General features: G+C 47.0%; 1 protein-coding gene across 1 annotated transcript in view; it reads right to left on the reverse strand.

Moving 5' to 3' along the window:
- LOC125288947 (partitioning defective 3 homolog B-like) overlaps nucleotides 1-25,000 on the reverse strand; it is a 164,832-nt gene that overhangs the window by 66,558 nt on the left and 73,274 nt on the right. Inside the window, 5 exon segments of the mRNA XM_048235663.1 lie at nucleotides 2,978-3,078; nucleotides 3,414-3,543; nucleotides 7,050-7,149; nucleotides 16,874-16,912; nucleotides 20,395-20,566. Of these exon segments, the coding sequence (XP_048091620.1) occupies nucleotides 2,978-3,078; nucleotides 3,414-3,543; nucleotides 7,050-7,149; nucleotides 16,874-16,912; nucleotides 20,395-20,566 (542 nt within the window).

Genomic DNA, 25,000 nt, shown 5'->3' on the forward strand with positions numbered 1-25,000 from the left:
TCTGCAGCAGCCCTGACTCTGGCTGAGCGGGCCCTGGTGAGCCATGGGGAGACACCGTAATGATCACGTCTGCCCGCGTCTCCTGCTCTTGGTTCATCTTTAGAGAAGACATCCATCTCACACAGCCTCTGTGAACCCTCTGACTCCCATGAACACGTCAAGGGAATGTTTCTGTCGAAATATCCACGTTTTCTTAAATCTGTTCGGCTCTCTGGAAGAAGCCATGGGGCTTTTTGAAAAACCAAACCCAATTTGTCCCCCTCCCTAAATTCCAGTGGAGATCAGTTTTTTTGAAGAACAGTGTCAAAGCAACGCCAGAAAGACACTATTATCTGCGGTGGCTTCTCCAATAAGAGGTGATATCTCTATAAGAGGATTTATGAAGCACTTTGAAAAGGGAAGGAAAGAATCCCGCTGACATATAGCATTACGGTGCCCACACCTTTAAAGCTTTGCCAATCTCCCCCAACACCCCGGCTCATTTTCCACAAGGTCAGGAGTGTAGTGAGCTGTCTAACCTGGTCGTAAGTAGCAAGCTGCCCACCACTACCTATTCCATTACCTTAACCAGCAGAGCATTTCATTCCACCCGTGCACCGTGGTGGATAACATCTCCGGGAGAAGTGGGACAATGGTCAGATGGAGATGGGAGGAGATAAGGGAGCTAGGAGGGGCCTTAATAAAGATGCAATCTCTCTTCGCCCCGGAGGACGGTAATGACAGGACAGACCCCGAGATGAGCCGGGTGGGCGACGGGCAGAGAGTATTATGGGCTGGCGGAGGAGAGGGCAGGTTGGGGAGGGGGTGGGTGTAGAGGAATGAGACTCAAGAGGTCATGAAGTGGAGCGTGACCAAGACGACGGGGAGAGAACACGCCTCAGCTCCAACCCGTTTCCTAAACACGCTGGTCTGGTCTGGCTGGAGAGGGGTGGAGGTGGGTGGAGGTGGGGTGGAGGTGGGTGGAGAGGGGTGGAGGTGGGGGGAGGGAGGTGGGGGGGAGGTGGGGGTGGAGGTGGGTGGAGGTGGGGGGTGGAGGGGTGATTGTGGGGAGACAAGAAGAAGTGTGAAATCAGAGAAGAAAATAGAAAAAAGTCACAGAGGGGATCGAATTGGGAACATAGGGACAAAAAAAACAACAGATGAGGCCAATAAACAGCAGCAAGCAGAGGAGAGGAGAGAGGGAAGAGGAGAGGAGAGAGGGAAGAGGAGAGGAGAGAGGGAAGAGGAGAGGAGAGAGGGAAGAGGGGATGAGGAAGAGATGAATTGAGGAAGGGGGATGAGGAAGAGATGAATTGAGGAGGACACAGAGAGGGGAAAACAAAGAAGCAATGAGAGGGCAATAACAGAGGAGAGAAACGGATGGAAGGAGGGAATATCAAGAGACAGTGGGAGAAGAAAAAACAGAGAAATAAGGCAAGTGAGGACACACACACAGAGACTCACACACACAGAGACACGCACACACACACAGACTCACACACACACACACACACACACACACACACACACACACACACACACACACACACACACAGAGACGCACACACACAGAGAGACTCACACACAGAGAGACTCACACACAGAGAGACTCACACACACACACACACACACACACACACACACACACACACACACACACACACACACACACACACACACACACACACACACACAGAGACACACAGACACACACACACACACACAGAGAGACTCACACACAGAGAGACTCACACACAGAGAGACTCACACACAGAGAGACTCACACACACACACAGAGACTCACACACACACACACACACACACACACACACACACACACACACAGAGATGAAGAGGAGGCTGGGGAGAGGTGCAGGTGGCTGGAGAGCGGTGGAGGAAATGGAAACAGGACGCGGTGGCTTCTTCCTCCGTAATGAAAACCAATCAGTTCCCGGTGGCCGGCCGGCTGCATCGGCGGAGCGCGAGCGAGAGCGAGAGGAGAGCCAATCCGCGCCCCCCTAACGAGCTGTAATTGGAAATGGACAGCGCCGCTCTGCTCCGCCGGAATGGAACATCCCTCTCTTCTGGGGGTGGACGGGGGGAGGAAAGAGAGGGATGGCAGAGAGGAGGAAGGAGGGAGGGAGGGAGGGAGGGATGAGCTAACGGGGTCAGCCGCAGCTAACGTGGGGAAATGTGCCACACCGGGCAGGCTTATTACCGGCCAAGGTGGACGGTTTCCGTGGCGATCAGGGGGAGTGGTGGGAGTCGCGCCCGAGCGTTTGGTTCTGGCTCGACAGCTCGGCTGCTATCACCGCCCACCAGAGACAACATACACGTGCACACACACACACACACACACACACACTTTCTTTCTCTCTCTCTCACTCTCTCTCTCTATTTCTCACACACACTCACTCTCTCTCCCTCATTCACACACACACTTGTGCCCTTATCATTTTTTTCACACAAGCACATGACATGCATACAGATGACGTCTTTACAAACACACACACACCTACTAGGACACACACATTCATAAACACAAATGAATATTTGGCTCTCTCACACCTTAACACACATTCAGATAACTTCATGAAATAATCGGTCATCTCTCTCTCTCCTGCTTCCTCATATGTACTCCTGATGCCTAACTGATCATCACGCGTCTCTGCCACCACCTCTCTCTCTCTCTCACAGTAGAGCATAAGATCAGTGTGTCTCTACATTGTGTGGATGTCTAATTCAAACTGCTTTGGCAGTTGTTTGTGTTTTTAGGTATGTGATGTTATGGGTGGAGGTCCGTTGATGTTTCTGTCAGTCTCTCTGTTTGTGTGTGTGTGTGTGTGTATGGTGTGTGTGTGTGTGTGTGTGTGCGTGTATGGTGTGTGTGTGTGTGGTGTGTGTGTGTGTGCGTGCGTGTGTGTGTGTGCGTGTGTGTGTGTGTGTGTGTGTGTGTGTGTGTGTGTGTGTGTGTGTGTGTGTGTGTGTGTGTGTTTACCCAGGTCCATGCTCTTGGAGTTCCTGTTGTAGTTGGGTAGGCTCTGTGGTTGTTGCTCTGGCAACCGATAAGATGCGTAGGGTGAGTGGTCTCTGGTCCCCCTGAAGTAAACAACACCACTTAAGACACTTGTGCACATTCACCAACACCACTTAAGACACTTGTGCACATTCACCAACACCACACAACACTTGTGCACATTCACCAACACCACTTAAGACACTTCTATATATTCACAAACGCCTCTTTAGACACTTCTGCACATTCACTCACCTTCAATAGCGGCCACATTTACACCAAAACTACTAGGCCGAAATCTCAACAGCCAATCACCCCTCGTTTTGTGCTTCTGAATAACCAGCAATTCAACTTGGTCCGAGCCACAATGTTTCTCGTTTACTTTTTGTGGAGTGTGTGTGTGTGTGTGTGTGTGTACCTTTCTGCTCCGTATGTGGGCTGAGGCATGTTGGATTCCACCGTCAGGTGTAAAGGAGGAGGGGGGAAACCTTCATCATCATAGTCTTCCTCTGGAGGCTCATAACTGCCATTGGAGGATCGAAGAGACCCTGTGTGAGAGAGAGAGAGTAAAGAGATATAGAGAGAGAAAGAGAAAGAGAGAGAGAGAGAGAGAGAGAGAAGTAAAATGAGTAAGAGACAAACCTAGAGAAGATAAACAGACAGAACGTTTGAGAGACCTGGAGAGTAGGTAATGGGTAAGACGGAGAGAGAGGAGGAGATAGATAGAGGGAGAGAAACAAAGAGATGGCAAGAGAGAGAGAGATGGCGTGATAGAGAGAGCAGGTAACAGAGAGGTGCTGAGCTGATGCCTGTCACAGCGAGATCAAGTTGGACTCTTATCAGTCTGACATGTTGAGTGCAGCCATCTCAATGATCAATACTGGAATCTAGAGAGCGCAAATCTCCCTTCGCCCAACCTGCGGACTTCCCCAAGGGCTTCTCCAGGACTTCCCATTCCCGACATCAGGGATCGGAATCATACTGCCATGATTGGGAATCAAACAGCATTCCTTCCCATCCATCAAAATCAAACGGCATTCCAGAGGAATTCTAAAAGCCTCCTCTGTGCTGCGTTATTAAATATTTCATGTCATTCATTAATATTAATGTTGTCATGAGAAGAAAAACAGATTGCTTTTCACAGGCTTGCTTGTGAGTTGAGTGGATATCAAAACGCATTTGTTTGGAGGGTGTTCGGCCATGATGGAATAGCTGGAATAACGCTGGTTCCCATTATGGCGAGGGGACAGAAACCACACATGACAACTTCCAAGCAATTGACCATGAAACACACACACACACACACACACACACACAGTCTTCTGTTCCCTCTTTTCATAGAGTCCAGTATGAACCTGGATGTGTCTCCTGGTTTATCCCGACAACATGAGCAATCAATATTTCTCCCCTGCCGAAGGCCACACATCGCTCTCCCACTCTCTCTTACATACACACACACACACACACACACACACACACACACACACACACACAGAGGCAGCCAGGCAAGCAGACGTAACGGCTGGCTGAGCATGGTTAAGTGTTCATGGTCAAGTGTCTACTTCTCCCTGATAATTAACGACCTCCTGAACACAAACGCCTCTCCTAAGAGACTCCCAGCTGTGTGTGTGTGTGTGTGTGTGTGTGGCAACTCCAACGACCAGACTACACAGATATATGAGCATAGCACTGAACAGGTGTGTGTGTGCGCGTGTTCAACCAGTGGTCCCCCATGCACACACAAACACAGAATTCCCCACAGTGGTGTATGAACAGAAACGTTTTTATCCATATGAACTTGAGGAGATTGAGAAATAATCTTTGAAAGATCACTGCATCTATTTACATGTGTGTGTGAGTGTGTGTGTGTGTGTGCGCGTGTGTGTAAAGCACATTTCCCATTTATCTTTACACGCATTCTAGGCTGGGTGATCTGATCTGTGAGCCTGATCTGATGGCGGTTTCTTTTCCATCCTGCAGCTCAGGCTGAAAACCTGTACATCTCTTTGTCCTGCTTCCTTTATACTTTTGCCGGGGCCAATCACAAACTGGCTTATCCACCTGGCACGCTATTCGCAGGTTAAAAACGATAACAATAGCGGGAGAGCTTGGAGTTTTCACGTCGCTCTGCAAACGTCACCCGGTTCGTTGGTCAGATTGGTGAATGACTATCCAATTGCGTACAGAGTCATTTGAACTATGCCCGTTGATCATGCCTCTTTTGCAGTAGAAAATACATAGCGGACTTCCCAGACTAATGTTCAATCTTAAAAGATTGAGCTTGGTCTGGTGAAAGCCAGACTACATGCATTCAGCATACTGACTAAAAGATGTCAAAGCCACAGCCCCTTCATCCTGCCTGCCTCAGTCTGCCAAAGGTCCTAGTGCACTACATGGCATTTGGGGTGGCATTTGCCCACCCTGCCACCCCAGGGGTCAGGATGTCTCTCTCTCACACACACACACACACACACACGCACACACACACACACACACACACACACACACTCTGGCACTCCCAAAAAGTCTTGCGGAGGCTCCAAAGCCGGTAGTCAGGAGTGGCATTAAACGTTTATGAGGAGTGCTTGATGCAGCCATCTGCAAACCTGCGCCGGCGGGTTAAAGCTCTGCTTACGTAAGCAAGGGGGCGAACGTAAACGGGCTCGTCGAGGAAGCGAGATGTACAAATATGACAAACGCTCTGAGAAACGTTTTGTGCGGGGGCTTTTTTTCGGAGTGAGAAAAAAAAAATAGCACCAGTGTGCACTCCTCTTGCAGGATCGAGACTTATTTATTTCCTCGTCGAGGGCATTAAGGACTGATATGAACCCCCGAAAAAAACTCACCCACACACAGGCACACACACACACACCTTACTTATGTGGAAAAAAGGAGTCAGTTCCACCTAGTCAGCAGCGCTGTAACATCTCTTTGAGGCTTTTCCTGGGGCTAGTTTAAAATAGGATCGGGATGGGGCTGGTGGAGGGGGAAGCTCAGGCGCTGAGGGGCGCGGGTGGAGCTGTGGTTGGAGGAAGGGCGTGCTACACCGCCTCTGCACCACACATACACTAACTGCACATTAGAGGCCGCACGAGCGGCACACAGTGCAGTAACATCGCTAATGAAAAGGGGGTGCTTGTCGGTAAACAATGCTTTAGGAGAACACAGGCAGAGGAAAATAATCATAAAAAAAGCTTTTGTTCCCCAGACCATACTGGGAGTCTCCAGAGAGAGAAAGAGATACAGATAGAGGGGAGAGAGAGAGAGAGAGAGAATAAAAAACATGAGAGGAAGGGAGACAGTGACAGAGAAAAAAGGCAAGAGAAGTGAATTTGAAAAGAGTTTGTTTCCTTCTCTTGGCGAGACCAAGACAATAAGCGCATATGCAAATATGGCCCACTTAGAATCCATTTCATCAGCATAATGATTTCAAGGTCAGACCTCGAAACATGAAAGCTGGAAGAGAGTGCACAAAAAAGGGGGGGGGGGGGGAAAGGAAAAAATTCTCCATCTATTTCAGTTGGCAGGGTTGGCTGCAACAAGCGCATTAGCACACAGTGAGATAGGACAGAATTGAATCAGTGGTGCCAGGCTGGGAAATGCTGGTGGTTTGGGGAATTCGAAATGGACCATACATGCAGAGATGAATCATTTTAAATAATGATAATAAAACATTGTGTTGAAGATGGTATTCAGTTTGATGCGCGTGGATCCTCCAGCACAGATGCACTTGCAATCAGGCCGTGAGGAAAAAGTCGTCATTCAGCGGAGACATCTGGGACAACAAATAGTAAAAGCTTGTGTCCAACAATACCTGTCCCACGGAGAAACCCTGGACATGAAAAGCACTGAATAATAAATGCCAAATGGAGAGATTTTGTGTGCTTCAGAAGTGCTCTGTGTGGCATGGAGGGAGCTAATGAAGCACTGGCGCATGGAGCAATGATAAACATGAGACGCTTGGATTTCTTTTTGTACATCATGACTATCAAGAATAACTTTTATAATTTGAAGTGAAGTGTGTGTGTGTGTGTGTGTGTGTGTGTCTTCTCACCTGGCGCACTGTCGTAAATGCTGTTGACCACCATTGGCGGCAGGCTGAGCTGAGAACTCTCCGGAAGCAGATTCTGATTAGATACCACCTCCACAGGCTCCTGACAGAAACACAACAGGGAGGGGGAGGGGGGGCAGGGCAGAGAGATGGACAGGAGTGAGACATCACGTCTGAATAAAGTCCATTACAACACGCATCACATGGCGCCAAGGCCTTCAGTTAAACTTGAGCTCCTTTATACACCATAACACAAGTCTTATGAGCCAGCAGGCTCTGCAGTCTGGGCAGTCAGCGAGACTGGTGCTGGGTCATGACACACAGAACTAAACAGCCTGCAATAGGGACAGGAGACGGGGGGGTGATTGTGTTTGGGTACAGCAGTGGGCTGACATTTTCCACTGGAGGGTGGGCCCTATCACTGTTGCTCATGAAAGCACAGCAAAAGGCCATTTCCAGAGGGCTTCTGACAATGAGAAATCACTGAGGCGGCTGGCTCCTCTGCAAACTACTTGTGTTCACATGATGAAAATAAACAGAGCACATTTAGAACCAGACATATAATTAATAACTCAGCACTGCAAAGATAACCCAGTTAAATTGAACAAATCCTATGAAATGTCTGGACAAAAGTATAAAACTGCAAATGTAATAAACCGCAGGCCCTGCAGCATCATACAGTACATGGCTGATTCAATATATAAAAGGCTCTGTGGGAAGACCAGGATCAAAGCACAACTCCAACTCCATGTGACTCCTTCAAGTCCATATGCACACAAAGCCTTGTGCAAAGTCTTTTGTGTGAGGAAATGCTTTACAATGCACCAAAAGTATCCCTGCTAACGTTACAGGGTCTTGTGTTGGCAGTGCAGCTCGGTCACCATTGTTAAAATCAAACTTGACTTGTATTTCAGCAGATGCTTTTAGCCAAAGCAACACAGACTCGCAACAGCAGTATGGGGAATTGAACCTGGGCCAGCTGATTTTCACGCAGTGATATTACCGCCGCTCTACCATGTACTCTACACTCAACGAAGGCCACCAGACACAGAGGTCAGCAGACGCATGGTGTTGTGGGCCCCTCGCTAGTCCGATTACATTAAGACTGACTTGTTCTGGTGACGTAGTCTAGCTCCCAGGGATCTGAGCCTGGTTGCAAGCCCTCCCAAATGCAACGGTAGAGGACTGTCATGTAGCTTTGATCCCGCTGTGTGTCTTTTCATAACGCCACATGTGGCATGTCTCAGAGCATACAGTACATCTGAATAGAACACCCAAATCACAGTCAATCAACTGAAAAGACTAACCCCACTAACGGAACTCAGCTCTTACAAACTCTGCTCTGCTGGAACCACACACACCTGATCCAGCAACTGTGTGTGCATTGTATGTGCGGTGTGCATGTGCATTGTGAGTGAGAGCATAATGTATGTGTGCATAATATACGGGTGGTGTGTGCATGCAATGTATACTGTATGTACCCTCTTTCTTTGTAATATATATCTGTGCTCTCTTTCTCTCTCTCTTTCTTTTACACTCACTCACTCTCTCATACTCATTCTTTCTCTCTGCATGCGTGCATGTGTGTCATCTGCCCCGTACATGCAATGTATATGTACCCTCTTTCTTTGTAATGTATATATGTGCGCTCTCTCTCTTTTTTCTATCTCTCTGTCTCTCACACTCACTCTCTCTCTCTCTCTCTCTCTCTCTCTCTCACACACACTCATTCTTTCTCTCTGCATGCGTGTCATCTGTCCCGTGCGTTAATGCCCCCCCCCCCCTGCTGTGCGGAGACGCGGCCTCGTCCTGGCGTTGGGGCGAGCAGCGCGGAGCGGCTCCTCCAGGCAGCCAAATGAGGACATCACAGGCCTGTCAGACAGGGCCGCACGCTGGGGCCTAATGAGACGACGGCACACACACAGCCACGCCAACCGTTGTCAGGAAACCGCATGGGATATCCTGGGGCGACAGCGGCGGCACGTCGAGGGGGTAGAGTAGGCAGGAGCGAGGAGAGGAGAGAAAGCGAGCGGCTCGTCAAGCGAGGAGACAACGACGAAGATGAGAAAGATAATGAAGACGTGACCACTTGGGGATTCCAGCCTTTTCACGCGAATCAAATGCAACAACTAGTTCTTTCCTGTGGAAAACAGGTGTACTGTAGGTGTGTGTGTGTGTGTGTGCATCAAAAATGTGACAAAGTAACTGTATGAGTGAGTAAGTTTGAGTTGTTGAGTGAGTGAGTGTGTGTGTGTGTGTGTGTGTGTGTGTGTGCATCAAAAAATGTGAGTAAGTTTGAGTTGTTGAGTGAGTGAGTGTGTGTGTGTGTGTGTGTGTGTGTGTGCATCAAAAATGTGACAAAGTAACTGTATGAGTAAGTAAGTTTGAGTTGTTGAGTGAGTGAGTGTGTGTGTGTGTGTGTGTGTGTGTGTGTGTGTGTGTGTGTGTGTGTGCATCAAAAATGTGACAAAGTAACTGTATGAGTAAGTAAGTTTGAGTTGTTGAGTGGTGAGTGAGTGTGTGTGTGTGTGTGTGTGTGTGTGTGTGTGTGTGTGTGTGTGTGTGTGTGAATGTGTATTATTGTGTCGGCTATGCGCGTGCATGTCATATGGTCGTCACGCCGGGCCCAGCGTTCACAGCAGGACCACCTCTCATTGAACGGATATTATGACGGCATTACACAAGAGCGGCGGCAGTCGCGTTCGCGCCGGAACAAAAGCGAGCGCTCGTTTTTCACGTTGCCGCTGGTAGGAGGACGAAGATGAGAGGCATTAGGATATCACCACTTCAAAGTGTGGCTGAACGTGCGCACACAATAACCCAGCGGGGCGCCGGGGCCCAGGCATTGCCGCACAACAGCCTTTTGTTCGTGCCCAGTGCCAAGTCTCAGGTGCATAGTTATGAGGCAGGACGACAGCTCGTAATAGCTGTTAGTGTCACGCTAGTCACATTATGGCTGTCAACATGGCTCGGTTTCTCTCTTGAAGTCTGTCCTCTCCTTTCTCTCTCTCCTCTGTAAGGATGGACACAATGGAAGCAATACAATTAGTTTCCTCTCTGTGAAAAATTGTGATTTCTAGCTGTGCATCGTAAACACAACAATGTCACAATTCAAATATTATGAGAATAACCAACGGTGCCAATCATTACTGACAGGTTAAAGACGCAAATCTCTGATGGGTTCTACATTTCCCTAATGCATGGGTTTAAGTACCTGGATTTACTAGGCATAAAATTTGAAGTCACACACAAACTTTTTGCCACATAATCCGTCCATAAATGTAGAAAAGTGCTTCTGTCAGTGATTCTGAGCTTGACAGTTCCCAAGATAAACATGTTTATTAGGAGCCATTAGTACAAATTGAATTAAATTAAATTCTTTGTACACAACCAGTGAAGTCTGCATAATTTATTGACACTAATTTACTCTCTGCCTCCTCAAAAACAGTTTTACTGTTCTGTTTATCTACAAACACACCTATTAATCACAAGCAATATTTATTTATTAATCTGTGGAAAAGATTAAATACACTATTTAGAACTCTGCCAGACAGGACAGGGAGGCAGGATCCAAACCTTGATCCAACAACAGAGTTTGATGAACTGAACCTCTAAAAACTGACACTGATGATGGATGTTGTTCACAAAAAACAGCCCAGTAACAAATGGGTTAGAGAGGGAGAACAGGAGAGCGGTGAATAGGGTCTTATCAAAGATGAGCAGTCCGTAATGCAGAGGGAATTGGGGCTTAAGTGTGTGTGTGTGCGCTTCATAGATAACGATATTAATAGATTGACAAGACATGATGCCCAAAATAAAGTGTTGCTAAAAAGTTGTGAAATACAGCTTTGAAATAATAACACGAACTGAAATACTCACAGAGACTATCTGTTCACACACAAAGAGAAAGATAGAGAGACCTAGATGGCGAGAGACAGAGCGAGAGAGAGAGAGAGAGAGAGTCCCAGAGGATATAGATACACATTTCTCCGACAGGAAGTCTCCCAGATCAGTAGCGATGCTCTGGCCTGTCTGTGTTGGCGCTCTGATCAGCCATGCGACAAGAAGCTCATGAGGGAGAGGGAACTAGGGGAGGCAGCCTGCCATCCACACACACACACAGCTTCTCTCAGACTCACACACTTTCACACACACACACATTCACACATAGCTTCTCTGCATAGTCTGTCTGCCTCTCCACCTCTCCATGTTTCAAGTACTGACTGTCACCTACTGTTTTACTACTGTCCACAGCCTAATGTTTTACTGCTACACTGTTTTTCATGCTATGTTAGCACACATGACCAATGGCTTCTGCTTCAATGCTGAATGGGTATAACCCTATTACCTCAACCTATTCTTGCTCTGTTATAGTTTGTATATTACCTTACATCTACATCCGTCTACATTATACATTACTGTCTTATTTGTCCATATTTATTTATGCTGGTCTCGAGACCTTATTTTTGCACTGTTGCACTGCTGGACTACTGTTGGACTACTTTTTGCACCTTCACCATGACACTCACTCTCTTGAGCACCTTACCCTGCACACAGAATTACAGGCCCAGTCCCAGCCCAGCCACTGCCCTGCCACTGCAAGCGCCTCATGCTTGGTCATCCTTAAGCACACTGTGGAGTTTTTTTATTTAATTCTAAATGCATATTTAGCATTTAGTCTTTCTTATCTTCTACAGTCTCTATTGTACAGTGGAGTTTTGTTATATGTATATACTTACTGTATATTTACTCTTTCTGCTGTAAGTGCATGTTGTGTGTGATGTCTGTATGCTACTGAGACCTTGAATTTCCCCTTGGGGATCAATAAAGTATCTATCTATCTATTTATATCTATCTATCTATCTATCTATCTATCTATCTATCTATCTATCTATCTATCTATCTATCATCTTCTCCCAGACTCACTCACTCACGCACGCGCACGCGCACACACACACACACACACACACACACACAGAGAGCGCTGCACAAAAGCTCACACGGGAACATTCCACAACATTACTAGTTACCGGATACTGCAAACAACCACAGACATCACAGACCTTATCTGACAATTTCACTCAGAACCAGGTCAAGCCCCCTGGTTAGGGCTTCGGGCTTGTAACCGAAGGGTTGCCGGTTCGATCGCCGACCAGTAGGAAAAATGTGGGCGGGGGAAGTGGTTGAGCACTGCTCTCCCATGCCCACATCCACGGCTGAAGTGCCCTTGAGCAAGGCAGCTAACCCCTCACTGCTCCCGGAGCGCCGCTGTAGCAGGCAGCTTACTGCTCTGGGTTAGTGTGTGCTTCACCTCACTGTGTGCTCACTGTGTGCTGGGATAAATGCAGAGACCAAATTTCCCCTCACGGGATTAAAAGAGCATATATACTTACTTATACTTGATCATGCACGCAAGCATGCAAGTTTAGCAGTTACACCATAGTGGGCTGATGGTGTAGTCCAACACCAAAGACATAGATACCATCCCCCCCCAAACAGTACACCGCCACACTCCCTCCAGCTCACCAATGGGCCTCAGAGGTGGACTACAAGGAGGGATGGGGGGGGGGTGGTGAGGGCATCGGAGGGCAGACACCTCCAGGCAAGCCCCAGGCTCTCTTTCATTAGAGGCCTCTATGGTGTAATCAGATTAAGCGTCTGAGTAAAAGCCCTGCTGTGGAGGAGGCAGGATTAGACGGGGATGGGCTCTACTGATAGCATGACAGCATCTCCCAGAAGGAGGACAGAAAAGGAGAGGAAGAAAAAAAGAAGAGAGGGATAAAAGAAAAAGAAAGAATGAAAGAAAGAATGAAAGATGAGCATGAGATGGAGGGAGAGAAAGAGAGAGACAGACAGACAGGGAGAGGAGAGAAAAAAACTAGGAGGAGGTGGGGAGGGAATAGATGGAGGAGTGGAGGGGTGGGGTGGGGTGGGGATTGGGGGGAAACTGATCAGGAAAGCGTGGCTCCCGTCACTCCGCTAAAAGGCAGTGGCACAATAAAGCCGGCTGGCGGGATGGTAAGCCATCTTAATCATAAGCCTGCCGCCATTACCACCACGCCTCTTTGTTTCCTCCTCTTTATTTGTTCCTCCTTTCATTCCATCACTGGCTTTCTTGGTCGCGGCTGGCTGTAGGAGGATCACACAAAGGTGGGTTTTGTGCGGCGTGTCTGGGACTTCTATCAAAGCCCCCGGTGCCCTGAGCGTGGCTTCATCACAGCACAAATCAGCCAGCTACAGAGTGGGGAAGAGGACTCGCAATCTGGGCTCTCAATAGTATGATCTCAATGCTGCTCTGAGCACAACACAAATACAAAGCGTAAGCTATGGAAATCGTACAACACAGGAATGTACCAACTCTGCAACATCCTCACTGCCTAAAATGCCGTTAAGGAAAACAATAACTCATTAACAGCAAATGAAGCTGGGCTTGATGAAAATAAATTCTCTATCCATCATGTTGCCATGGATGGGGTGAGATGTGTAGTTTTTTTTAAACACCCCACCTTTACATAAGCCTTTTTTTCCTTATAAACTCCATTCTGTCTGGGTGATTAACGGTGTATTGATTAGGCGCCTGAGCATTGATTAATTAGGAATGCCTCTTAGATGACAAGCCACCCCATCATTATTCGACTCCATTACTGTCCTGCCCAATCACCATTCATCTTGACTGAGCCAGAAGAGGGTACAGTGGTGGTGAAACGGTGTGTAAAGATGTGTGTGTGTATGTGTGGGTGTGTGTGTGTGTGTGTGTGTGTGTGTGTGTGTGTGTGTGTGTGTGTCTTGGCGTGTACACACAATGTGTGTGTTAGGGGTGCAGAAGGGTCACAACCCATCCTACAATCTACAGCAATCTCAAGCCCAGGCCCTAAGCATTCAATGCAGCTATATGTGAAAATGGGAAATCTGCTGCAACAGATTCATTGGGAGCGAGCAGCTAGCATCTGTAAAGTTGCTAACTAATGGTGTCACTGCACTGAATGATCAGAGCAAAACATTGTTGTTGCCTTCACAATGAACCCCAGATCAGTTTCATAACAGTGGCCTAAATGTGAAATCTCCCATGTCAAAGTCAAACACTACAGAAACACACATTACACTTTAAACGAAACAGAACAGCTGCCGACTGCTTGTTTGAAATGCCAAAGCTTTCTGGAACGGTTTTAAGCTGGGCCCCTATTAATTTAAAGTGTTGTTGTGGGGAAGTGCAAAAATGTGTTGACAAGCGATAAGGGGCGCAACACGGAAAATGCACTGTTTGAGAGCTTTTGGCTACTATTAATCTAAAGAGGACAGTATGGTCAGACATGTTTTGGGTGTTTTTTTTTTTTCAGTGTTCCTCTGGCTGGACACGCATTGACCAAAAAAAGAAGAGAGGGATAAAAGAAAAAAAGAAAGAAAGAAAGAACGAAAGATGAGCATGAGATGGAGGGAGAGAAAGAGAGAGACAGACAGACAGAGAGGGAGAGAAAAAACTAGGAGGAGGTGGGGAGGGGAATAGATGGAGGAGTGGAGGGGGGGTGGGGTGGGGTGGGTATTGAGGGGGTGGGAAACTGATCAGGAAAGCGTCGCTCCCGTCACTCCGCTAAAGACGAGTGGCACAATAAAAAGCCGAGCGGGATGGTAGCGAGCGCCATCACTTAGTCATCGCCTGCCGCCATTACCACCACCGCCTCTTTGTTTCCTCCTCTTTATTTGTTCCTCCTTTCATTCCATCACTGGCTGCGGTGCGGCTGGCTGTAGGAGGATCACACAAGGTGGGTTTGTGCGACGTGTCTGGGACTTCCTAATCAAAAACCCCCGGTGCCCTGAACGTGGCTTCATCACAGCACAAATCAGCCAGCTACAGAGAGTGGGGGGGACTCGCAATCTGGGCTCTCAATAGTATGATCTCAATGCTGCTACGAGCACAACACAAATACAAGCGTCGCTATGGAAATCGTACAACACAGGAATGTACCAACTCTGCAACATCCTCACTGCCTAAAATGCCATTAAGGAAAACAATAACTCATTAACAGCAAATGAAGCTAGGCTTGATGAAAATGGGAATTCTCTATCCATCATGTTGCCATGGATGGAGTGAGATGTGTAGTTTTTTTTTTTAAACACCCCACCTTTCGCAAGCCTTTTTTCCCTTATCGCTCCATTCTGTCTGGGTGATTAACGGTGTATTGATTAGGCCGCCTGAACGTGATTAATTAGGAATGCCTCTTAGATGACAAGCCACCCATCACTGATCGACTCCATTACTGTCCTGCCCAATCACCATTCATCTTGACTGAGCCAGAAGGGTACAGTGGTGGCGAACGAAGGCGTGTAAGTATGTGTGTATGTGTGGGTGTGTGTGTGTGTGTGTGTGTGTGTGTGTGTGTGTGTGTGCGCGTGTACACACAATGTGTGTGTTGGGGTGCAGAAGGGTCACAACCCATCCTACAATCTACCAGCAATCTCAAACCCAAGCCTAACGCATTCAATGCAGCTATATCAATGAAAATGAAATCTGCTGCAACAGATTCATTTGAGACGGAGAGCAGCTAACGCTCTGTAAAGTTGCTAACTAATGGTGTCACTGCACTGAATGATCAGAGCAAAACATTGTTGTTGCCTTCACAATGAACCCCAGATCAGTTTCATAACAGTGGCCCTAAATGTGAAACATCTCCATGTCAAGTCAAACACTACGAAACACATTACTTTAAACAACAGAACAGCTGCCGACTGCTTATTTGAAATGCCAAAGCTTTCTGGAACGTTTAAGCTGGGCCCTGACCAATTTAAAGTGTTGTTGTGGGGAAGTGCAAAAATGTGTTGACAAGCGATAAGGGCGCAACTTACGGAAAATGCACTGTTTGACTTTTGGCCTCTGCTAATCTAAAAGAGGACAGTGTCAGTGGTCAGACATGTTTTGTTGTTTTTTTTTTTTTTTTCAGTGTTCCTCTGGCTGGACACATTGACCCATCACCAGGAGAGTAATGAGAAAAAGTATTGCCAGAAGAAAAAAAAAAAAGAAAGAAAGAAACATGATCCCATCTCAAGGGTTTCAGTGTCAAAGAAAATAGTCATTTTTCCTCCAACAAACCGTCCCAGAATGAAGTTGTGTAAAACTGAACTGCTGATATAAACTTCACAAAGCACATCCTAAGCAGTTCCTTGGACATCAGCCTGCTGTGGCCACTTAAATTTGACGAGGAGGCTTCATATAAATCATTGCAGCTGCTTTTGACTGTTATTGTTACAACGCACTGTTTAGCTATTCAGAACCACAGCTGAACTGAACTGAACTGAACTGAACTTGAAGCATTCTGGGAAAACCAATTTTGCCATCCGATTCCATTTAACAAGGATTATGTCTGGTGTCATCCGATTCCATTTAACAAGGATGCCATCCGATTCCATTTAACAAGGATTATGTCTGGTGTCAGCCTATTTGTGCATTTATGGGGGGGGGCAAAAGTGCAGTAGAAGAGGGGTTTAGTAGATTAAGTGGCAAGGGCTGCATAAGAAAGGTGGGGAGGATTGGGATTGGGGGCACCAACAAGGAGCACCCAAGAGCAACAGGGGCAAGGAAAAACTCCCTTACCAAGGAAGAAACCTTGGGCAGATCCACGGCTCAAGGGGCTAACCAAACTGCCAGGGGTCTTGGTGTGTGTGTTGGGGGGATGACAAGGGAGATGGGATAGTGTGCTGTGTATGTGGGGAGAGGGCAATGTGCCATTCTAGTTGTGCATATTGCATAACATTCTAGAATGAATGGCAAAACATGCCGCAAAAAATATAGCTTTAGCCCATTGTACAAAGAGTGTCACTAAGTAGACACTTACCTCAAATGTTGGTGGGCCCCAGTGGACATGATGCTTCCTCTGAAAGCACAAAACAGCCTCAGAAAACAGGCCTGTTTGAGGGGGGGTGTTGGAGAGGGACTGGGAGTAAAGGCTTGCCATGCAAGGGTAGGCCACCATTGGCAATGCATGCAACCACATTTGCAAACACAATGTACCCAAACACAAGTGTGTTCCCCCTAGAGACTGTGCCAGACCCCAAAGCTCAGACTGTGTTTCCAGCTAAAGATGCCCAAATTGACCAGGCGAAAATCAGTACCCTTTGCTAACATGGCCACGGTGTCCACTGCTACATTAAGCCATGCTGGCTTCAGACCCTTAAGTTCAAAGCAGGGTATGCACACAATTATCATGCAAGCAGAGTAAACATTTGTATACTCCTTTTCTACCCACATACCTCCATATAATAACAAAACATGCTTTGCATACAGTAGCTGTATATCTGTGGCTCCTTCTCAATGTTCCCACTTTGGCCAATTAAGCGAGCATTAGAAAAGTACAATGAACTGTACACCAGCAACCAACGAAATACGCATGTCAAAGGTTTCAGCAAAAAATTTACAAATGATGCCTTGAATGATCCACAAACTCAATTCAATGTTATATCTACAAAGGGGCTCCTTGAATTTATGCATGCTTCATTCTTATACCAAATACCTAAGCAGCTTGAAGCAAATCATTATTCCATAGGTTTCATTGGAGCCTTGCTACACAAACAGAAATGTCCCAGGCACTTTTCTGAATGCCCAGTAAAAGAAAAAGCAGTGATATGGCTGTCATGGAACTATTCCTGAAATATTTTGTAATGCGTCTGTCATATCATTCCACACCTCCTCAGGTAGCTTGTAGACTGTAAGATGTTATGATAAATTGATAGCAGATAGACTGCAAATATAGGCATTTTCTAGCACACCATCCCTTCCTGTGTATAGAATGCAGTGCCTATAAACCTGTAGCACAAATATAGTTGGCCATTATGAGCTTCTTCAGTGTTGGAGGAGCCCTCAGTCCCACCCTATCAGAATACCAAATGCATGACTTCAGAATAATAATCTTACAAGATCTCAAAGTATCTTTTTACTAAAAGCAATACTAACTATCGGTAGATTTTTTATGTTAATATACAGTAAGATTATAACACTTGGTAAGATATCATTTTGTGCAGTGTACTGTATGATGAGCTTGTTCAGTGTTGTGTTCCTCAGTCCCTCCCTATCAGAATACCAAATGCATGACTTCAGCTTTCACCTCTACACTTCCTCCATCCACATGGTCAAGAGTATTTTAAATAATAGGTAGTTTATCAAATAGGTCAATAATGCCCAGATATTGAAGCAACATCTAGTGACCATTTCCATCTTCTCAACATGCCTGGCTAAAAACTGTCTGCTGTTGCTGGTATTTGGCCAGAGTATATGTCAGCCTTCCAAGGCCATTATCAATAAAACTCCTGTGAAAGTTAACTACACACTGCACATACTCAGCCCCCAACCCCTCTCCATTTCCCCAGAGATCAACCCGTATGGGTGTTTTCTATTTTCCCCCCCCAACTCTTTTCTCTCTCTCCCTCTCTCTTCCAGAAAGTTTCAATTCATTTAATTTGGTAACAGTTTCACATTATATGCAGCGCCATGACTGATCAACCCCTCTCTCTTTCTTCCACCAACCCCAGCGCAGCCGCAGAGTGGCTCTTCCGCCACTTCGCCCTGATTAGAGATGAATCAGATTTGTAGCGGAATTGAGAAATCAGATAATGGTTGGATACACTGGAGTGCCATTATGCTAATAGTCCGCAAAGACCCGAAAAATGAAGATGTGGAGAAGGGAGAGCTGTTTTAAGAGGCAATCATTTATGCCACATAAAGTGTTCTTTTTGAGAGGACAGGTTGGTGGTGGTGGGGGGGCAGTGAAAATATGACATTGTGACTGACCTCTGGATTTGCACTACAACCGTTTCAAGGCATGTTTGGACATTTCTTTGCAACGTTAGTCCATGAATCACTTTTTTGTGGTAATGAGTCACCTTTGGGCAAGACGTTATTTGTCAAATAGCTGCACCATTATGCAGATGTGTCCAGATAATTCAGACAGAGTAGACAATGCAAACCCATCCTCCCCTAAGCACACCCAGTGAATAGAAAGGCAAGACTGAGGGAAGAATAAAGAGGGGACAGGCAACAAAATCAGGTAAGGAAAAGTCAAGCATGCAGATTTCATTCTCTTTATTTCACAAAAGTATCAGTCATACAAGTGCAGTTAGAGAGAGAAAACAGACAGGAGGAAGATGTACAATTGAAATAAAGGTACAAATAAATATGAAGTCAGTAGAAAACATGAGCAGATTTCAGAGCAGAAGAACATTATTAGTATGTCACTCAGAGACATTTTGAGACACAATTGAGGCTTTGATTAGAGCGGGAAAGAAAACTGGGACAGCAGTGCAGAATAGAATCAAAACTAAATGAGAAGTAGTTAGCATTTAGCAACAATGTGTGTCTGGTTAGAAAAGGCTCGGAAACAGTTATTTTCAAGATTAGTCTCTCTCAGAAACCAACGGCTAATAAATATTGCATATCAGTAGTGTTTGCAACAAATACCAAATGCTGATCCTAGAACATTCAGGGCATGTCAGTGTTGCTGGCTATGCTCCAAGTGACACCATTCAAAATGGCAAGCAGAACAGAAGCGAAGTTACTGCGTATGAACGCCTGCAGGCATACTTCATGAAATCATTCATGACCTCAGACGTAGAGGGTCCAGGTACGAGTCCAACCCAGCACTTTGCGTCTCCGCCATCTGGATTCACTAATCTGCGCGGTGCGGAAATCAGGGGCAAATGACTTCACTAATGACTCAAATGAGCTGGCTCAGTGTTTTTTTTTGCTGGAGGGTTGGTCTGGAAATGTACTTTCTAACCCAGAATTCTTTTATCCTGAGTGAGGACATTGGCCCTCCTGCGCCAAATACTTGGCTATGCAGCCCTGCTTCACAACGCCGCTCTGTGCCAACACATTTGCTAGGTGTGGCATAACTGTGGAATGGCTCTTAAAAAAAGACCTCTTTGGCTGCCTCAAACTCGGAGGCAAAACTGAAGGATCAAGACTGGAAAGTAAAATAAGTCCCTGCATTCGGAGTCAACCTTTTCAAAACAAACACTACCCAGGAAGTAGAACTGATCAGCGTGATCATATGGCTCTACGGTGTTGCTCCTCAGTGACACAGCACACAGTGGTGCTTTAACTGTATAGGATTCTTTCAACTTTCGGCAGCTGAATTCAGGGACCTCCTGACAGCCGGAAGTGGTCGTGTCTGTACTTGCGGTGCCCTGAGTGACCGCTGCTACCCCAGGGCCCGGGTCCAGGCTCCGTGGCCCGTCTTCGGAGCAGGGGGACGTCCCCGTGGTGGTGCAGGGGCATGGCTGTGTGGGGTAGGAGAACCGGCCTCAGCAGCGGTTGTGGAGGAGGAGGGGGGCAGTTGGTGGTGGTGGTGGTGGTGGTGCCTACCTGGGCAGGGGAGGAGCGCATGACCAGCAGCTGGATGGTGCCGCGCAGGTTGCCCTCCATGGACATGGAGCGCCGCAGCGTTTCCATGGCGTCGTGGTTGGAGCGGCCCACCAGCGACTCGCCGTTGATGGCCTTGAGCTGGTCATTCACGCGCAGCCGGCCATCCTGGAAGGAGGGAGGGAGAGACGGAAAGAGGAAGGAGGAAGCGACAGAGGGAAATAAGAGAGAGAAAGAGAGAGAGAGAGAAAAAGAGAAGAGGACAGAGAGGGAGAGAGAGAGAAAGAGAAGAGGACAGAGAGAGAGAGAGAAGAGGACAGAGAGAGAGAGAGAGAGAGAGAGAGAGAGAGAGAGAGAGAGAGAGAGAGAGAGAGAGAGAGAGAGAGAGAGAGAGAGAGAAGGAAAGAGAGAGAGAGAGAGAAAGAGAGAAGAGGACAGAGAGAGGGGGAAGAGGACAGAGAGAGAGAGAGAGAGAGAGAGAGAGAGAGAGAGAGAGAGAGAGAAGAGACAGAGAGAAGGGATTGATTTATCAAAGACTGTACTTAGCTTAATCTAAAAATACAAACACATACGGGCTGGCATACATGCTGACTACAAAATAACACCCTTACACGCCTTCCATCTGTTAATCACAAACAAAATCCTAAAAAGGATGGTAATTGTGTAATGACATCTGTGCTCATTCAGATATTCATATAAGTGAATGCTTATTTTATTATGCAAGACCTCTTTGTCCTTGATTCACTAATGTTGGTCCAGAATTACTAACTGCAGTAACATCCCATGCAACTGCACTCTTCTGAGGGTATGGTTGAGCAAATTACTAACACACTCTGCTTTTGGAAAATTGATCCTGATGTTTTCTATGGGCTCCTGTCAAACAGACCAAAGTTCTGCACTGCTCATCTAAACATACAGTCAGAGATCCTGTATGGTTCAAGGTCTGCTGTAGTTTAGGTAGAAGAGCGTTTACATTAACACAGCTTTTGGGGAAACCTCCCATATGGAGTTCATTTAGCGGAGCTCGGGGGAGGCTAGTAATTCTCTGTGATGGACAGGGGCTGAGATGAGATATAGTAGCCAGGCCACTGAAAGGTCTGGGTCCAATACAGATCTGGTATCAGTGGCGAGGATGGATGTAAGGGGAATTAAATTGCATTAGGGACACATAGTGGCCATGGAACAGGGTCTATCCTCCTGCCTGCCTGCCTGCCTCCCTGTCTTCCTGCCAGCCTACCTGTTTGCTTGTCTATCTGTCTGTCTGCCTGTCTGCCTTCCTGCCTGCCTGCCTGTCTGCCTGCCTGTCTGCTTTGTCTGTCTGTCTGCAGGAGAGCTGAGGCATGGGAGATGGGAGTTGGTCAGGGATTAGTGACCGGAGCCACTAAAGACTCCCCCGTGTCTGGACACACACTGTGGTCAATACTGACCTTTGACCTGGCTCATTGACTGGCCTTCACCCTGCGGCTGCCCTCATCAGGGAAGACTTTTGAAGACATGGAGTGTGAGCAGCACACACACACACACAGACACAATGGATATACTTCACTGCACTCTGCCTCACATATGGGGACACACATTTATACCACATACACACACACAACAAATTCTCAGTTACAAGTCTGTTCTAAAGCTTTTGAAGAACTTTCCAGACATGAGGAAGTAGAGATGCCCTTATTCCTTCACTATGACACAGATACACACACACTTTTCAAAATCAGCTTCTTCTCCTCTTAGTTAAAGTTGAGGCTTTCACTGGGGAGCGGGTCCATCTCCGCAGCGCTCCCTGGACATCTCCAACTCAGCTCTTCAAAGATTTAATTAGCATTAGTGTGACTGGAGGAGCGTATGTGTATGTGTGTGAGAGAGAGAGAGAAAGTGTGTGTGTGTGTCTGTCAGGGTAAACCAAAACAGACTCAGGGTTTTTCAGGGTGTGTGTGTGTGTGTGGCAATATGCACACGTGCAAGTGTGCATAATTACGAGACAGAGAAAATGAGATGCTGTGATAACGGTTATATGGCAAAAATCAAGGCAGTGACTGACACACACACACACACACACACACAGAGATGTCTTCACTTCTGTTTGTGCCTCTCCCCTGTCTCCCGACTGTCTGTTGATGAGGCCCATCCAGAGAGGTTCCTCCACAAGTGTGGCCCGTTCCCCATCTCTGAAAGCTGCCCGCGGGGGCCCAGTCTGCCTCTGCGTGTGTGTGCGGGGAGAGATTGATGAGGGCACACAGACCCAGATTACAGCTGCAGGCTTTGAAGAGGCCTCTCCTCTCCTTTGCCTGCTTTCATTCCCATCCCTCGCTCGCTCACTCGCTGCCTGATAGGGGCCTCCTGATGGAGCTCGCTCGCCAGGCCTACTTGAGCTGGAGTGCCTTGTGATGTGGGGCCTGTGGCGCAGCTCCGTCTCTGGCCCCACTCCGCTGCCCCCCCCTTATCATCACTCGGCCACTCCACCTGCCCGGCTTTCATGCTGGGCTGTAATGGAGTGAGAGGAGCACATGAAAGCGGAGTGGACCGTGGATGGTTCCGGCAAAGAAATTGGGGCAAGTGGGCACCGCCTGAAACCACTCTCCGAGGGCATTAGACGCCAACAGATAGGAATTACAAAGGGCCATGTGGATGATGGCACTGGTGGCAAAAGTTTGTGTCTCCAATGGAGAGAGTGCCTTCAGACTTTGGCTGCAGAGTTTCACCTGGGTGATGAACTCAGGAAGCCTCGCATTTAGCTGCCTCAATTCGTGACGGGTAAACTCTGCACTCTGAACGACAGCTATCCAACACAGATGCTCCTCAGTTTCTGACAAGCTCGGCTAAAGAAAAGATCCCCATATTCACCACAACTCCCAACTCAAAAGGGCACCCTTAAAAAAAAACCTCATTGGGTTCTTAAGAACACCATGCACTTTAACCCAATTACTCCTAAAATGCCTGCTAAAAACGCCTATAGAATCCTATGTCATTCTAGACTAAATAACCTTATTTCCTGAGGGTTTTCTGAAAAAATACTAAAAATTGTCAACGTCTACCAAAATGTAATATCTAAGCCTCTGTAGCACCTAGAAACATGAAATAAAAAGCATGATGCGCTACGCAGCATCCAGCGGGAGATTTAATGATGCGCTACGCAGCATCCGGCGGGAGATTTAATGTTGCGCTACGCAGCATCCAGCGGGAGATTTAATGTTGCGCTACGCAGCATCCAGCGGGAGATTTAATGTTGCGCTACGCAGCATCCGGCGGGAGATTTAATGTTGCGCTACGCAGCATCCAGCGGGAGATTTAATGATGCGCTATGCAGCATCCGGCGCAAATGGGTTAAACAGACATACTATTGAAGGAAAGGTCAATTTATTGATATAGCACCTTGTCCAGAACAATGGCTACTTTATAGCGCTTCACACAGACAACATCAATAATAAGTTCAAACAGCAGCATGGTGTTCTTGACCAGTCCAACCAGGCAACATTAGGCCATCTGTTGAGCTCCGGAAGCACAGATCAGCTGTGCCGAGCGATTTCTCCAGGCAGACCTTGGAAAGCTAGCCTGCACATCAGCTTGGTTGAACCTCCAACAGCGACAGAACCTCAAACACTAGTGTGAATTTCTGCACAGCCTCCATCCACACGCTGGTTGAGGCAGCACGACAGATCACCAGCAGCTCAGCGGACATCTTGCAATGCCAGCCACAGGCCACCCACTGAGCCAAGGCACCACCAGTCCCCAAGTCCTGAGCGATCTCTCTGACCAGACGCTGGAAGAGCAGCTCTGTACCAGCAGTAGTCCAGGCTTTGTGAAGGCAGCGACTGATCTAACAGACCTATGCAGTCCAGGGAAGACTCTTCAGCCCAATGGACATTAAGTTGACAAATAACTAGCATAGGTTAATGCCATCAACACAAGGGCAAAATACACCAAAAATTACACAAATGCAAAAATAACTAAGTCTGAATTAAGAGTGCATACAAAAATAAAACAAAACATTATTCAATTATGAAAATTATTATTTTTTCAAAAATCAAACAAAAACAAAATGCCAGACAGAATGACGTGATTTGCCAGGTACTCGTAATCTAGCAACTAAACAGTCCCATATGACATAGTTTGCAGTTCAGCTGCACAAAAAACATGACCATCCACCTTCCCTGTGACTACACATGTATTAAGGAGCAGGTAAATGGGGTTTTCTTGGGACGTTTGGAAAGCAAACTTCAATGGAGGACTTTTATACTTAAGTTCCTTCTCCCTAATGCTGCATCTTTCTTCAAAAGCTCATAGGGTTGCCTTTGATTGGGTCACCCGTGACACAGAGGGCCAGAGGACAGGGGTCAGGGGTCGGAGGTCAGCAGGACTGGTGTCCATGGCAGCTGCCGTCTGTATTGTGAGTGGACCAGGAAACTGGTGTTTGTTCAGGCTTGGTTGTGGCTCAGGCTATTTTCTGCTCTAGACGTCTAATGTGGGAACAGACCGACGTCTAGAAAGCATCCCCACTCGCAAGCCTTACACAACACTTGAATTAGATGATATTATCCATGTGAACATATATACAGTCTTTTCAGAACATACATTAGTAACATGAAATCTTTGTTACTTACATCACTGT

Source organism: Alosa alosa, chromosome 23 (assembly GCF_017589495.1).
Source record: "Alosa alosa isolate M-15738 ecotype Scorff River chromosome 23, AALO_Geno_1.1, whole genome shotgun sequence".
NCBI classification, from domain to species: domain Eukaryota; kingdom Metazoa; phylum Chordata; class Actinopteri; order Clupeiformes; family Clupeidae; genus Alosa; species Alosa alosa.